Source organism: Haemorhous mexicanus, chromosome 14 (genome assembly GCF_027477595.1).
Source record: "Haemorhous mexicanus isolate bHaeMex1 chromosome 14, bHaeMex1.pri, whole genome shotgun sequence".
Taxonomy (NCBI): domain Eukaryota; kingdom Metazoa; phylum Chordata; class Aves; order Passeriformes; family Fringillidae; genus Haemorhous; species Haemorhous mexicanus.
Window position 1 is genome coordinate 11,235,102 of NC_082354.1, and position 17,645 is coordinate 11,252,746.

General features: G+C 40.9%; 1 protein-coding gene across 6 annotated transcripts in view; it reads right to left on the reverse strand.

Annotated features, from left to right (window-relative positions):
- GRIA3 (glutamate ionotropic receptor AMPA type subunit 3) overlaps window positions 1–17,645 on the reverse strand; it is a 144,069-nt gene that overhangs the window by 46,689 nt on the left and 79,735 nt on the right. For all 6 annotated transcript variants that reach the window (XR_009488249.1, XR_009488248.1, XM_059859134.1 and 3 more), the window contains exons 5-10: window positions 15,652–15,705; window positions 14,022–14,183; window positions 10,046–10,213; window positions 6,772–6,876; window positions 5,383–5,490; window positions 4,009–4,215 (exon numbers count right to left, since the gene is read on the reverse strand). Coding sequence is in view for 4 of the 6 variants with exons in the window: in XM_059859134.1 (XP_059715117.1) it covers window positions 4,009–4,215; window positions 5,383–5,490; window positions 6,772–6,876; window positions 10,046–10,213; window positions 14,022–14,183; window positions 15,652–15,705 (804 nt within the window). In the remaining 2 variants the exon portion in view is untranslated. The remainder of the gene's footprint in view (window positions 1–4,008; window positions 4,216–5,382; window positions 5,491–6,771; window positions 6,877–10,045; window positions 10,214–14,021; window positions 14,184–15,651; window positions 15,706–17,645) is intronic.

Genomic DNA, 17,645 nt, shown 5'->3' on the forward strand with positions numbered 1-17,645 from the left:
TAGCCTGAACTGACACTTTTTGATTTATGAAAAATCAAATACATTTCCTTTTATACCAAATATCATTATGATTAATAATTAGTATTAAAATTATCATTACTACTACTATCACTAACATTTAAAAATTGCTAACAATCCACAAAGCTCTGTTATTCCCTCTCCAGCAAGCCTGCTGGGTTCCCCTGCCTGAAGCAAAGGAGTTTGGGAATATCTGCTCAGGCAGAATTCCCTGCCTCCAGGGCTGCCACCCCCCTGTAACCAAGTGAATGGGCATAGCCCCTTGCAAAGCCACGAGGCCCAAGGGCACAGCTGAGATTGTCCTTGACTTCAGGGACCCTACAGTAGAGCAGACTTTTATACCCTCCAACCAGACTGATGTGATATGAGACAGGGGAGGGAGAATTTCTAATGGGAAGCATTTTAGTGTGTAAATGTCAATGTGTAACTCTAGGGACTGCTCCAGTCAGCCTGCTAATGCCAACCTCCAGTGAGTCCTTCACTGGAGTCAGGGCTGTGCCACCCTCCAGAGCTGCAGCAGGGTGACACAGCACCCCTGGTGCTTTGGGATCAGCTCAGAGCAGACTGGGGCCCCTCCTCTCCAATGCAGTGTCTAGGAGGCTGGGCTGCCCTTTCTCCCCTGACTCTGTGCTGCATTCCAGAGGAATGGAGAGCAATAGTAACAATGAACTGGCTCAACCCAAACATTAAATACAGTTAATTAGGGTTTTAACATTAAAATGACAAGCCATTCATTTCCTATGATTGTCCTAAGAGCAATTTTAGAAATTTTGCATGCATGGGGCTATGCAAAAAAGGGTTCAGTATTCAAAAAACTGGCTGAGATACCCCAGCAGCGCCAGGTGGTGGCAAGGAGGCTGCTGGGTCAGGAATATGCAGTATTTGATAAATGACTAGTCACTGCTTATCACTCAAGACAAATGCAATCTAAAGGATTGTGTTTCTGCCACAGCTCAGCTGAGCTGCTGGATAACTGGTACCAAAACCAATCAGGCCCCTTTCATCCTACCAAGTCTATCTTCCACAGATGCTAACAAAGGCACTTAAAATCTAATCTGCCTCTTGTCTTCCCAAAATGGAATCCAGAGGAGCCGAATTTGAGTAATTTTGCTGACAAGATTCACAGGGGCATTACGTTAACATAGTTTTAGTTCCCTAATAGAGTTCTAAGCCCGTGAGAGATAAAGGAAAGTTAGCACGTAAATGAGGCACTTGCTCCAAATAATTAGCACTTCTGGAGTACTTCTCATCTTCAAAGGGCTTAGTGCACATCCTTGTGAGTGTGGTACACAGCCCCCTCTCAAGGGATGGAGAAAGAGGCCAAGGGTATTTCACAATGTTTGCAAATAGAGCTGGGAAAAGGTCTGGAGGGCTGGTGGGGTTTGTACTCGCAGTTCAGGGGCTGTTTTCCCTGCTTCCAGAAAGCCAGGTGGGCTTCCATGCAGCTTGCAAGCTCAGTTCAGCTGGGCAGTTTGGGGAGCTGGCTCAGCAGCACGGGGCTGGAAGCATTAACTTGGGTCTGCACTCAAACCTCACGGGACACATCTGACCTTTGAATAATTGAGCATTGCAGTGGAGAGGCTTCAGAAACAGAGCTCACAGCACGAGTACAGGAACTGTTGGGGGTCAGGGAGGGAAACATTCCTCAATTTTTCATTAACGAGAAAACACAGATGAAAACTGTGCTCAGAATACAAAGGAGCTGACCTTTTTGCAGGGGAAAAGGAGAATGGTGGGTGGTTTTGGGGTTAAGGAATGGTCTGTGGTGCCTGCAGGGCTGGTTTTGCTGGTGTGGAAAGGTCACAAGTATGATTAGGGCTAAGTTTGATGCTAAGGGGGTAGAGCTCTCTCGAGCTAGGCTGGTCCCAAGAGGCTGTGGAAAATGCAGCTGCAGCCAACCTGCTTATCACTCACTGGTTTGGGTTGGAAAGGACATTTAAAGAACATCTCGTTCAACCTCTCTGCAGTAAACAGGGACATCTTCCACTAGATCAGTGTGTTTAGAGCCCTATCCAGCCTGACCTTCAAGGTTTCCAGGGAGGGGGCATCCACTGTGTCTGTGGGCAACCTGGGCCAGGTCCTCAGCACCCTCACAATGAAGAATTTCTTCCTAATATCTAATCTGAATCTGCCTTCTTTCAATTTAAAGCCATTCCTCCATGTCTTATCACTACATGACCCTCTAAAACATCCCTCTCCATTTATCTTTTAGTCCCTTCAGGTATTGGAAGGTGCTTTAAGGTCTCTCTGGAGCCTTCACTTCATCAGGCTGAAGAGCCTCAACTCTCTAAGTCTTTCCTCACAGGACAGGTGCTCCAGCCCTCAGAGCATTTTTGAGGCCCTTCATGCAGGTGGATCTTGTATGGCAGCTGCACAGACTAATCTCACTGGGCTCAAGACACAAAAGCTGTAGCCCACATCACACCTTTCCTCCCTTAGTGTACACAGCCCCCGTGCTCTGACTGTTAGCAGCAATTCCAGGCTCCCTTTTGCCATGCTTTTTGCACATGGTATGGTTATTTTATAAGTGAATGAACAAGTTTCATTGCCTGTCACTTGCAAGTACATCAAAAGGACCCAATTACAGCTGATACTCTTGATATTTCTTGAACCACACACAGAGCAACTGAGGGTACAGGTTTCCAGTGCAATGTAATTTGCTTGGAACTAAACTAAACCTTTGCTTCAGAGGTTCTCAATGGACTTGTGCTCTCCAAGAAAGTGAACTTGTTTCCCAAATTGCACAGCTGAGGCACGTGGAGTTCAGAGGATTTGCATAATGGCAAACCTCAAAGCAGCAGGGAAGCAAAGAAGTAATCCAAGGGTCCAGAACCCTGTTTACTTTCTGTAATCAGTAGATTTCCCTCCCTGCCACAGTACAATACAACAAAACCATTGTTTTTTCTATAAAACATTTTCAAATTGAACAGGCTACCAATTACATAATAAGACATCAGGACTGACTGCTCCAGAGTAAGAAAACTTGTGAAAATCTAGCAATTACTTAAAAAAGATTGATTCATTGGAAAAGAATAATCTCAACAAACATTTTGCAAGAATGATGATGCATTATCCCAAGGAAATTTTGAGGTGACTTTTAGAAATTACACTCAGCCACAGAACAAAAGGATGAAATTGAAATATACACTTCTGCTCAGATATTTTTAATAAAGGGAAGCTTGTTAAAAATAAACTGCAAAAAAGATTTGGGCGGAATCACAAATCATCTCATTAGCATTTGAGGGAAAAAAAGATGAAATATCAGCTTGAGAAGTCTTTTCTGCAAAGCCAATTTTCTCCCCCTTCCATCTGGTTTAACAGTATTCCAAAATTCTCATTTTCAAAGAGGGTTCTAAAATGGCAGTTCCGGACTGTTTTTGTTCTTACTAAACAAAGTGATGTACACCCAATATAGAAATAGAAAGAAGAATGCAGTGAATTAGCCTTTTTTTCCCCTGTCTGACAGCTGATTTTTGAAGCCAAACCCAGGGTTTAAAGAGAAAAAACATGTGGGTGATTTCACACCTGCATTGCTTCTCACCCTGAAAAGCAACCATGGAGTTAAATGGGTCTGGTCAAACACAAACCAAGATCAGTGACCCAGCAAGGCTCAGCATCCCAGATCAGACCTTTAATGAGAGGGACACCCCCCCCAGCACTTAAGAGACTGATACAGAAAAGGAAGATCTGGCAAATGAAGAAGAAGCATATAAAGAGCAAACTGGAAATTCTGCTGTAAACAGGAATTTGAAGTTTGCCCAATGCTACTTATCAACTTTTTGTGGACTCTGATTTGGAGAACAGCAGTAAAAAAGTGACATTTTCCTGCAATGAAACAATTAGAAAAGCAGACTATAAAAATGGCAATACAAAGAAATATCTAGAATTTTAAAGGTAGTATTCAAACAGATGATCTTTATTTTGCAGTTTATTAACTTTGATAATATTTTTTAATAAAGAACATTAAAATGAAGGTTAAGAGAAACTTACCCCATAGACCAGTTCACCCACCATGCCATTCCATATCTTAGTCTCAGGGTCCCTAGCTCCATATTTCCCATCTCCAACAATTGACAGTTTGTATTTTATTCCAACATGTTTTGCTATTTCAGAAGCTAAGTCTACACAATATCCTTCATATCTCTCATTCCCTTCTAGTTGTTCATGGTTTTTCTTATACATTACATATGGTGATTCCTTTGAAACAAAAGTAAAGATCAAAAGTCTATGAATGTAAAATACAGCTGTAAACCACACAAAATGAGAGCTGTTATTATCCTTTATATTACTGGCAAATATTTACAATATTTCCTGCTTTGGTACAGAAATTAGACAGACTTCTGCAGCATAAAACTCCTGGGCTGATCCTACAGCCACACATACTACTGACTGTATTCCTGGTAAGGAGCCATTGAAGACAACAGGACTTTTTAACACAGTTACACATCTGCTTGCAGAATTAGGCCTGATTAGACAGTCAAGTAGCATCATTGTACCAATAATTCAAATTTTAGCGTTTAAAGACTGACATATCCAGCCCCTGTACCACAACCACAATTTCCTAAGGCCAGTGGCCAAGAATGGGGCTCTGAAGGAGATATTTTCAAAGAAGCCTAAGGGAAGCTAGGTTGAAATCCTCAGCAGCATTTTTTGTCACTGAATTCCCTTAGCCTTCTTGGAAAATTCTAGTTGAAATGCTGATTATATCTCACTAAATCCATAGGAGAATAAAATACAATGCTTCAGGAAACAGCATAAAATTAACTCATGCTTAGTAGAACTGTAAAAAGCACAGAAGTCCCAATGAATGCTGTACAGAGCAGATCTGTAGGGGTGTTGGGACTGACACAGGTGCTGCTGCTCGTGACACACAGGAAGAGCTTTGCTCCTTTGGGATTGCACAGGAAAAGGCTGCTTATCACCCAGTGCTAGAGCAGTTCCAGTTCTCTACAGGCTTCTTTGTGCCACCCTTACTCAGTCCACAGGGGTTGAGTTTACAGGAGCTGTACCTGAGTGAGGGGGGCAAGATTTGACTCTACAGGACAAATGCCAATCAATCTCTGTGCTCATTTACAGGCATGCACAATAACTTCACTTACATGAGGCACTTAATTGAGTTCAAGTGTCTGGGAAGCAGCAAAGCTCAATGGTGAGCTCAGTGAGCTCCTCCTGTGAGCAGACTTACTGATATATACATAAGTTAGCAGGGTCAAGCCCTCAGAACATTTCTGGAAGATACTGAACTTTCCAGTCACTTGAATTCACACAGTGTTCAACATCTGCCTCCTGAGAAGGTGTCTAACACACCTCAGGAGCCACGTGCCTGTCTCCTAAACACAAACACACTAAGAACATAAAACTTACCAAGATGGTAGTGACTACTATAGTTCTGTTCTCCACAGATGAAGTGTCATTAGAGGGCAGCTGATCTAATGCTGGCACATATCTTTCATATTCATTCCAATAACCAGCCTATAAAAATGGAGATTGTTACCTCATTACATACCTTTACAAGGACTCTGGTACCTGAACTTGTAAGAGCAACTGTCAAAACCTCAGGTTTTGTAACATTTCTCATTCACTGTTTTTGTCATTAAGGGACTACATTAGCTTTACATCCATTACCTTAAAGAAATAATGTTCTTAAGACCAAGAGCAATTCAGCACAAGCCAGGTCTAAGTGAAAATACATATTAAATTCTCCCTATCTCAATTCACATCAGTTGGTGCCTGTGGAATAAATTCCCATATATCCACAGCATAAGAACATACTACAGACAAGAAAAGAAACGGCACAGCATTCTGAGTAAAATTCTCTGAATTTGTGATTTTTATCCAATATAGCCCCTGCAGACCTGAGCTGGCTTTAGATGCACAGACATCATTGGCAATGCAGGCACAGCTGCATTTTCTCCAGTGTGGGACACAAAACCCTCTGTGAGCACGAGGTGACTTTATCAGCTGCCTGGTGCTGACCTTTGGCTGCATCACTGGGCTATCACAATGGCTTTTGTATTTCTGCACAACACAGAAGTAACACTGTTCTCTGCACCCCCTCACTGGCTGGGCCATGTTTAGAGGGACTTGGTCATCAAATGTGCAGAACTGTTTAAGGAGTCTCAGTGGTGATCAAGCAGGTTAAGAACCTATGTTCAGGTGAAATCAGGGGATTTAAGAGACTCACCTACACACATTCTTCTCTCAGTACTTTTGTGACCCTGTCTACCTAATAGTTTTGGACATCTGCCTTAAACTTCTTTTGTAACACCAATCTAGGCAACTATTCCACTTAGGATCTATCCTTTATTTAGGAGACAAGAGAATTACTATGAAATTCTAAATAAAACCAAACTTAATTTCTGTTAATTTCAGAAGGTTTCACTGATTTCAGCTTCACTGTGGCTCTAAAGCCCAATATGGAGAGGGAGGGAAAGATGGAGAGGAATTCAGAAGACAGGACTAAGCACAGGACCATGACAGCAGGTATTGTGCTTGGCAGTTAAAAAGAAGGGTTTTAAGGGAAAAAGTTGTGTTTGAAGTTGACATGGAAACCAGTGAAGATGTTAAGCAGGGTGAGTGGTTTAGTGTAGGAACTGAATGCAACAAGGTTCCTGGGATAGGGAAGACAGCATGAAGGGGGCACTCCTCAGGACCCTGTTATTAAACTGCATCTCTGGTATTTCTGAATTTCATTGGTTTGTTGGAATAAATATTGAAATGGTGTGAAATCTGGATCCATGTCTTGAAACTCACCTTCCGTGACCCAGAAGCTTTCATTTCATACACATCAATTGTGTAATTTGTTCTCCTCCCATAGGTGTCAAACTGGATGTTCCCTGTCATTCCTTGAACTTGCACCTTGAGGGAATAAACAGAAAAGCATTTTAATAAAAGATTCACTTTATTTTTTTATCTATGTAAGAGACTTGTACTGCTTCTGACACAGCCAATTGTACTGTTCAAAACAACCCCAGTCCCCATTCTCTGAGTTCCAGCTGTAAACATTTGTTAGCACTCAGCTGGTGACTCAGAGTGAGCCAGAGTGAGCTGCATTTAAATGAAATTAGCCCTGCAGGTATGTTAAATGTAAGAAAGCCTGATCCTGCCATGCTTGGTCATGCTGGGTTCACTGGTACAGAATGGAGCATCAGTGAAGCACAAGCAACAATTAGTGCAGCTAAACCCCTCACAATATGGCACAGAGTGATCTGCAGTGCAGACCAGAAGGGCATCTCATTGTTCATTCTGGGAAGTGCTTTATTTTAAGATCAGTCCCAGTGTAGGAGAAAAGAACAAATGTCTTCTCTGAATGAGCACAGACAATTGTCTCTACTGCTTATGGGGTTTTGGTCCCAGGCAGGATGGATGGGTGTACAGACGGTAAGTCATTATCATTACCTACTCACATGAATCATCTGAAGGGGAAGTATAAAGTACTTTGTCTCAAAAAAAAGCCTTTCTTATTTCCCTGTATGAAAGGATGAGGCATTTTCCTTTACCACTTATCAACACTGACAAGTTGTCATCTCAGGCAGAAAAGGTAACAGTCTCAAACTTTAGTAGGGGAAAATTAGCTTTAATATTTAGCAAAAATTGTAGAAGTTACAGGAAGAGGAGCTAGACTAGTCAAAGGCAAACTGTTCAGGACTGGTGACTGATCTGCTGGTCACTGTTCAGAGATGAGGTGCAAGGCTACATCAAACAAAAGTTCCAGGGACCCAAAATTATCCAGTGAGCCAAATTCACACTGCCATATAGGGACTTTTTTTTTTATCCATAAGTGGATTTGAACCTTCTTTAAAATAGTTTATATCACTACAGTGGCTGGAAAAAATCTGAGGTATTCCTGTCTCCAGAAAGCTAGAGAGATAAATTGCACTTTGAAAACCAAATTTGACCCCAAGAGCTCTTATCAACTGTGAACTGAGCAAATGTATTTGTAGGGTAGTTGACACATAATGTCAGCTTCCAGATGTGAGTTGCTGTGCCTGCCTCTGGCATTTACTGGAAGCTGTCTGGCTACCTTAGCACAGCAGTGACTGGGTGTCTCACAGAGCCTGTTACACTGGCTCCATCCTGATGCCCACTGAGACACGAGATTTGTGCACTGCACACCTTTTGGCTTCAAATTTAATTTGTTTCTCTTTGGTGGGAAAACTCAGCACTTTGCAACACCTGGCTGCACTGAGGCAGGAAGGCTTGCCAGGACTCAAACACTTTTGGTGGCAGCATATGGAGGCAATTGCAGAGTGACTATTTATAAGTGTCCAGGTAAACTGCCTGTCACTGACCAGATGTGTTAGAACCAGCTTCAGAAACAAAGATATGCACAGTTTTCAAGGCTGTTGGGAAGAAGTTTCAAGTAATGCCTAAGTATCTTGCCAGCAAGATGACTATAGTGAGGCACTGGACTTTCTGCTGGCACAGGATAGATATTTCAAGGATATCCTGGAAAAAGCATTCTTATCTGAGTTGCTGCTATGGAGTGGAGAGGAAAAATTATTAAATTATTGTGGGTTTTTTTTCCTAGGCAAAGATTCAAGATCATTGCCTGAATAGAAAGAGAGAAGGTGATGGACAGGATGGGTACTGGAAGGCCATGTGGGATGATCTTGGGTAGCTCTTGTATGAGGTGTGCTGGAAACCTTGTTCACATGACTCTGAATAGCTAAAAATTCAAGGCAACCAGCTAAAAGTCTTCTGCATTTCTTGCCAATCATACCTTTTTATATCTTTTCAATATATTCTTTAATAAGTTCTCCTAAATAAGGGAGTGTCCTATTGCAGTGTTGATTTTCTCTATTGACATGAATACCTCATATATCAGTACAGTACAAATTCTTTAACTATTGTGAAGACTGATTTTAGTTATTTCTCTTCAAAAGTGTGCAGTGCCACACTAATAAATGTGCAGTTAGGGCATATGTTAGAGGAGATGAAAAAATGGCATAAAATGAGCTCTGGCTCTTTTTATGTGAGACTGAACCATCTCACTTTTAAGAGTGATAGAATGATTATAACCATCCACAACTCATTATAATATTCTGATATAATCCTCCAAATTTGGTAGCTAAGAAAAAGCAGTAATTAAGCTAAGTGTATGAAGACTGACCTAGGATTTGTTTACATCTAACACAGGCATAATTGTGATCTCACTCACTCCAGTTCAATGTCTGCATTAATCTAATCAATGCTAACAGGTTTGTTTGAGTTACTTGAGCCAGATTAAAAGCAGCAATCTTGCCTTTTGTATCTACAAAAACATTATCCAACTTTTCCTGTAGTCACTTGCTTTAACACAAATAGCAGACTAAAAAGACTTAAAAATCAACAATATTAGAGACATAAGTGAGGTAGGATCCCATGCCATAAATCGTGTTAAGGATAAAAATGTGGCCCTGCAGAAGGTAATCTGGCTGAGTGTAAAGTTATGCCAGAAATCTGAACTGGTTAAAGGCTAAACTCTTCCTAGGCTCAGGCTGGTGCTGAGATCTATCAGTACTAATATGACCAACAACAATTTCTCCACTTTTTTAGACCAATCTGAGTTGAATTTTTACTGGCAAATTATCAAAACTGCACACACGCATTTAAGTTCATAAACACATCTATCCCTGCAAGAATTACAACACATGTACCAAAGACCCAGTCTAGTTCTGTTAGTCAGATTTGCAGGCTCATCCTGACTTTAGAAACCCTCATATGTGTTTGATTGCAAAATGGCTGATGCTCACTCTCCTGGGGAGCTGGGGGATTGTAGGTGCTCTGGTGGGGACAATCAGGCAGCTGCTGCATCAGCACCACAGGGATTTTGGCCAAAGTTTCGAGAGCTGGTATGCTACACATTGCCTTCTACTGAATTTATTTTATCCATCCTTTAAAGTTCATCATTAACTTTGTCTTTACTTTCTTTCCCCTGAGGAGCTGCAGCTGTTTGTGGGAGTACAGAAGCTCTGTGCTCACGGAGCAGGACACAAGCACTACAGAATTGTTGCTGTTGCTCTTTAGCCCTTATCTTTGCCCTTACCATTTTCAGTGCTCTTTCTATATCAATTCCTTGGCTCCATGGCACTGCAGGGTTGGCCAGGCAGTCTCCAGCACTGCCTCTCCTGGAGACATCCACACGCTGCCTGCGGAGGTACCGGAAAGCCTCTGCTATCACCAGGACGGCGTCGTGGGTCAGTGCAGATGTGTACTGCAATTGACACAAAGAAAATACAGCAACAAACTGCAATTTTAGAATTGCCCCAGGTATCACATCAAGTTCTCCTCTTTGTTAGAACAGAAGAATCATGCTTGCTGCTCAGGGCTGGTGACTGATCTGCTGTCACTGTTCAGAAATGAGGTGCAAGGCTACATCAAACAAAAGTTCCAGGGACCCAAAATTATCCATTGAGCCAAATTCACACTGCCATATAGGGAGTTTCTTTTTATCAGTAAGTGGATTTGAACCTTCTTTAAAATAGTTTATATCACTACAGGGGCTGGAAAAAATCGGAGGTATTCCTGTCTCCAGAAGCTAGAGAGATAAATTGCACTTTGAAAACCAAATTTGACCCCAAGAGCTCTTATCAACTGAGGACCCTTTGCTTCCTCTCTGTCCTTCAGCTGGTGCTTCGTAACAATTCCACCTATTTCAATTAACAAATTTAAAATATTTTCATTCTGTATAGCATATAGCAGCAAAATAACAATACCAGTTCACAGTGGCATAAAATTTCAATTTAATTGGAAACTTGCTCATCTAGATAAGCTTTCTACAAATGTCTGCAATTCCATGCTGGACCATACTGATACCAAAGGAAAGCTCATATTTGAGTTTTTGCATTAGGTATTTTTTTTGTTTTTAACAAGATTGCCAAGAGAGCTTTGACTCGAAGTTAACATAAATCATTTCTGTTTGGATCACAGTCCTGATTAGGTAGCATCTGTGGCAAGGAATAGATAAGATTACTTTTCTTAGAAAACAGCTATACAAGCAAGTAATCACAAAATACACTTTAGGCATTACATCACCTTGGTAATTCACCATCTGCCTTCCCTTACTCCACGATAAATCTGCAGAGGGTGGCAAGCTCTGAGTAGCAGCAGCTCTGGAACAAAATCCCCAGACAACTTAACTTACATGTTCCTGTTCCTGTCACCTTCATTCACTGCTGGTTGCATGTTATCTGGTGACACCCCCCCAATGCTATAAATTTAGTATCACTTAGAAAATGCCATCAAAGAGGGTTTTTGGTGGTATTTTCTCCACATGTTGTCTGAAAGTTCTTCCCTCCTAGAGTGGCCTGGGCATCGTATATGACATCTCTGGGTTCCACTGGCATTACAGCACACCTATAATTCCAGGGTCTGTGTAGAGGAGACCCTCTCAGCATGGACCTACTGGGAGCAATTGAACATGCTCAGTCTGTAAGAGCAGATTTCAAGTCCCTTGTAAGTGAAGCTCAATACCTCCACATCATTTGTAAGAGAACAAAGGAAGAAACGAAGAATGGAAGGTGCACCAGCCCTTCTTTTGGCTGTCTGTGGTCCCATAGAGATCCTGCCTCCTAAGGAACCTTGTGCTGGAATTCAGGCCACAAGACCTGCTGCCCATGTGTGAGTTAGAAAGGCAGAAATCCAAGTTTCAGCTGCTTGTTCAGCTCTTTGTGGACAAGAGTAATTACATTCAGAAATTAATTTTATCCTGTAGGGCAGAATAGCAGAATTGGAGGTTCTGCATTTCTTAAAACTCAGTATTATCTTACTGTAAGTTCTTCAGTTTGATACCAAGCTACAGGAACTCTGCACAGAACAAGGTGTGTCCGCATGTGCAGATCAAGAGAATTGTGTCATAAAGAAGAGTGCAAAGGTAGGGCTGTGAAGAAGGTGACAGAGCAGACATTTCACTGAGCTTTAAATGACAGCAGCTTAAACTCACTGGGAGTGGGTGGTGGTTCCTGCTCTGACTGCACAGCACAGGCACTCTTCTGATCCTGCCCACCTTTACCTCTCCCTGTGATGCTTTGCAATAATCACTCTCCTCTTTTAGAAAGTTAACAAAGGTTATATACATCACAATCCACACAATAATACAGAACTAGACAGTAATTTTAATGTATTTGTTCCCGTATTAAAAAAAAGTCTTGTAATAGCTGTCCAATCTAGCACTACATAAAACTTACACATTGATAATTTTTTCAGCAGACTGCCTCAATTGTCAGTAACCTTAATGCAGTCCCTTCCAAGTCATGCCAAGAGAGCTATCTAATTTTCTACTTTATTTGAATTCTACTTATAAATGCATGAGCATGCGAAGAGAAAAAAGAGAGAAAGAAGGGAAAGGCTGATAAAATACAGAATAAATTAAACATCAGGACTTTAATCTCTAGGCAATTTTATTTCCTAATCAAAAATATTGTACATCAATTCTTAAGTATGCTTTTTGTCTGATTGACAAATACTGTGCACATTTCTATAATGAGCTGCACATTTGTGGAAAGGTAATGTAATCTTTGTGTTTCTACCATATACTTAAGATTCTTTTTTAAGGAGGGAGAATAATTTTTTCCTCAAGGTAAATTGCTTTCAAGTGGAATAAAATCATCTCAGGTTAACTTTGTATATTTCAGAGCTTTTAAGATTAGTATGATACTTATCTTCCCTTCTGCATCACTGCTAGAAAGCTTTAGAAAGCAGGACTAATTCCTAATCCACAGGCAACAATACACTAACCTGGTTTTTGTGGGCCTCTGTTTGCCTTTCTCTGCTTCTCTGAAATGCCAGAAAGGCGTGGGATTAAGAAAATTTTCCTCCCTCACAGAAATGACATGATGCCAGGGATGGAAATCTCAGATGCCATCTCTCCAAATGGCACCAGTCATTAATGAATGGCACTGCCAGAAGGAGCAGACCCTCGTAAGCAGCTCCTTTTCTGTCTGTAGCCCAACCCAGGGCTAGTGCCTACCCTGCTGCCCCTCATGCATGGAACTGGAGTAGATTTTTCCTTCCTATCTAGTATTCTAATGCTTTCCTGAACTTAGTCTTACTCATACCAAAACATTACTCCAGTTTATCAAAATAATTTTGAATTCTAAATCTGTTCCATCAATTTGCACGAGTCCTTGCCAAATCAAACACAAAAAACATGAACTGTCTTGTCAGGGCAGTGGTTTTTAGGTTTGGCTGCCCTGAGAAATCGGTTTGTATACTACCATACCCAGGTTTCACTCACCTATGGATAGCAATGAAAAAAACAGATCTCACCAAAAGAAGAGGAGAAAGAAGGAACATTACTAATATGCAGTGCTCCTAGAAGATTTTATGACTTCTGTGCCTGGACAGAGTTTCCCTGATGCACTCCTTCACAGGACAGTGAATAGCATCCCCCTCTATGAAAGAGATGCTGAGGCAGAAAAAAATCTGGGTAAGATCGTACCAGGTTGTAAGTTTCCTAATAACATGTGCATTTACTTCATCTAATCTGTGACAGTTTTGGTGAACCTGAGACTTTCACCCAAAATATTTTTGAAAAATTTTCTTGGTTTCAGTTTTAAGCCAGACTGTTTAAGTAAAGGACAGTGGTGCAAAACAGAGAGTTAGATTATGAGGGTCACTGCCAGCAGTAACTAGGAGGCAGCAGCGGCTCCTTAGTGAATCCAGAGCTACTTCATTTTGCATGTGAAATTCTCTATTACCATTAAAATGGATTAGTATTCCACATTTTGCATCTAAAACCTAACCTAACTAGCCCCCATATCCAGCCCAAGACTAGACAAGGGGTTCACATTAGAAGTTTTTATATCCACTGCACAGTGACAGGATTTGCTTCTGAGGAGCTCCCACCATGGCATGCACTTGGTGTAACAGCCTCTGCCTCTTTCTTCTGGAAGGGTAGTGAATGTTGTCACATATTCTCATTGGGGATCTGGATCATACTCATGCACATATCTGAGGTTACAAACTCCCAAAGAATTGTTAAAAGCATATCATGTCCATCACTGATAAGTTACAGTAAATACCTTTAATGGTGAGTTTTTGGCTTCAGGGAATTCCCTTTCATCAAGCCTCATCCAGCGCTGCAGAAACTGTTGAACCATTGGATTTTCATTATTAACAATCTGGAATCCAGTAATGTTGGCACCTCCATGCATTACTCTCTCCAGAACAATGTCTGTGAAACCCTGGGAGGACACATGTAGAAAAAAAGGAATCATTGTCATCCAAAGCCACTTTTCTCTGGCTCAGTTTTACCTGCTACAAGTGCAGCACAAAGGACACTGCCTAATGTCCCTCTTGTTAGCTGAAAATATTCTACCAAGGAGACAAGTACTATCACAATTAGGATTTTGATAGTGGCATAGAGTAGAATTTAAAACATCTTCTTGTTTGTTGCAATAGAAAACTTCCCTTTTGGTTTGTGGCACTGTGGTAGGTAATATTTGCCAGTCAGAAAGAAAACAGCAGGGAAACTTAAAGTACCATTTCCTCTTTTGTCCTGATCATGGTGAAAACTGGTCAAGGACCTGAAATCCCAATTGTACAGCAAAGTGAACACAAAGGTTCAGGGCTGGGAAAGAAAACCACTCCATCTCTTGCCAGGCAGTTCTCCATCACAGCATCTCTCAGCATGACACGTGCAAGCAGAAAGGGATGATTCTCTCCCACTCTGTTGTTATTTATACCTGAGGCAGTAAATTGGAGTCTTTTTGATTAGTATGACTTGATTGCAGTCATGTTTATTTGAATGTCAATGGTTACACATACTAAAAGGCAACCCAGAATAAGAACCTCTGTATTTCTATGCACGAGCTAATCAGTGAGATCATGTCTGCTTCTTATAATGCAAAATGATGCATCTTAAAGTCATACAGTACTTATACTAAAAAGGATATTTAAAAATTCATATTTTCTGCATTAATCACACGAAAACATGGATACAGAGAATCTTTGAGTAATTAGGATTGCCAACTAGAAAGTGAGAGTTTTGGAAAAACTCACGTTTTTCTACTCGCGGTAGGCACAGAACCTAAAAATGAGTCTTCCTGCAGGATTAATTACAATACAAGACTTTTTGTGAGGAATTTAAATAGATGGTGTTTCAAAAGCATCACAAACACCCCTGAAAGTCAATCCTACTCTCCAGAAGAAGCTCTGATACAGATAGAAATGTACAGCCTCTTCCTGGTAGGTCAGCACATACACAGGCACAACCCTACACCCTGAAATACAAAAGAAAGGCTAAACAGCCTTGGTAGTTTACTTGATAGATTTGTTCTAATTTGCAGCTTTTTACCACTTATACAGAAACATGCTACAATTATTTTTCCTAGAGTGCTTAAATTCAAAATATGTTTATAGAAAACTACAGTCACAACTTATGAGGATAGAAACATCTAATTTATGAGGATAGAAATTACTAGAAAATATATAGTTAAATTATTACTTTAAAATTAGTAGAGGACATGACATTTTCTGACAAAAGAAACTGAGTAGAGACGACATACCAGTTATAGTATTTACTGAAGCAATTTCTCAAAATCCAAGTACTCATCCATGCATTTCCACTTCCTGATTAAAGTTTCCACAACCTGAACAGAATATTTTACCCTCTAAAATGCAGCTATACTTTCCACAAAGAAAAGTTCTTACCAGGTTAGCTAACATGTAGTGATAGCCTCTAGAATGTTTGCCGAGGATTACAACCTGTGTGGAGAAAAACATTACAGATTATTAGGTTGTAAGAAGATGACTCTTAACTAGTAGAAAAGTGACAGAGAATGAACAGTTTGATAATCTTCCATGTTCAATCTGTGGGCAGCACAAGTATTGCAGATCTGTGGCATTACAGACAAGATGCAGTCCTTGGTGTTTTTCAAACACATGGGCAGAGTACAACAAAGAGTAACTCACAAGGCTGGGAAGACACTGCTTGCAGAGATGACCCTACCTGGCAAATTCAGTTTTGTGGTCAGCGTCCTCCCTGCTGACCAGGTTAATTTTAGTTATCAGTTCAAGTATTTCTGCTCTGAAATGAGCTAACACTGTATCTACCCAAAGTAAACTCCTGTTTACTTTGTTCCTTGTTTGTGGAGTGCAGAAGAGGTGCAGGACACAGCCCAGCCTCTCACTGTGTTTATTAAGTACCAGCACAGCAGGGCTGGGCAGGCTCCAAGCTGTACAGGGAGTTCCCCTACAAGAACCTCGGCCAAGCCTCTTCATGTATGAATGTCTAAAGTTAAATTCCCAAAGTTATAAGCAGTGACCTTCATTGCCTTTTGACAGGTTCCAAAAGGCCTGAAAACCTGTCATTTCTGGTGCATCTAAATGGACACATCTGACCTTACAATGTTTTGCCAAAATTGCCACTAAATGTTATGTTGCACATTCCACTAAGCAACATCTCCTGCCCTGGCTGACCTCACTTGGGCATCACTCTGTACAAACAGTCATTAAATGGAACTGCTAAGGGACAAAAGGGCAGCAGGATGTACTCAGCAGCTGGATTCTCTGAGGGTAATGGGGAACAGTGGAGGCAGCACTGTCTGTTCATGGCAAGCCTGAGCTCTGCCATGCTGTGTGCTCCCCCCACTCTAGGAATCCTGTGCTTTTGCATAAGGAAGGAAAACAAAAATTACAGAACTTCCCAAGTCTACACAGTGGGCAGCTGGCTCACCAGCAATGCCACTTGTGCAAAACTCTGACCTTGCCTTCAGATTATAACCTCAGAAACATCCATCCAGTCCCACAGCCATCAAATGGAACAACATCTACCAGTAAGAATTTAATTTATCATTGTGGTGACTGCATGCATGTCAGGACATATTCCATTCTACCCAGGACTGCTGGGTTAAAACCAGCAAACATAATGCTGGCAATAACACAAGTATTATTGTAGTATATGTCCTACAAGCAGCTCAAGCAAACAGATGATGTCTTTTGATGAACCATCTGAAAATCTATACATAACCATACAAAGTTACTCCATGATCAGAGAAACATACTCCAAACACCACACTTTAAAAGAAAACAACCATTTAACATCTTTGCTAAAAACAGATGACATTTGAGTCACTGACTTTAGATATACTGCTGAGCCTGCTCAAGTTCTTGATTAAATTATTAAGTTCCCAATTGCCTCTTTGGGTAGTATTGTCCTTAATAGATGCCATTTCCTTTAAATTCACATTTAATTCTGTAGGAATTTGCATACTTCCAGCAGCCTGAAAATAAACTGTTGTTCAGGTCCTCTTGAGAAATGTATGTACACTCTGTTGGTAGAAAGCATCTGCTTTCCTACACTCACATTTGTTTTCTGTGGAAATATGCAGGCTTCCTTCAGATCATCTGGTGTGCATGCTATTTGCATACTGAATTCTCTGTACATTTTAATTTCACCTTAAAGGCAGGTTAGAGACAAAAAACTTTTTTAAGAACAATTGTGGTTTTAACCTTAACAACAAATAAGAAAGCTTTTACGTTTCTTTTCAGAAATGTGTTTATTTAAGAGAAAACTATCACCACAGATGAAGTCAGAGGCTGGAGGAAAAGCATACATGGAACTGCTACAGGCCTCAGGAGCAATACTGCAAATAGGAAATGTAGGACTCATTAGCATAGATCAGACTCAAGTTTCGTCTCATCTG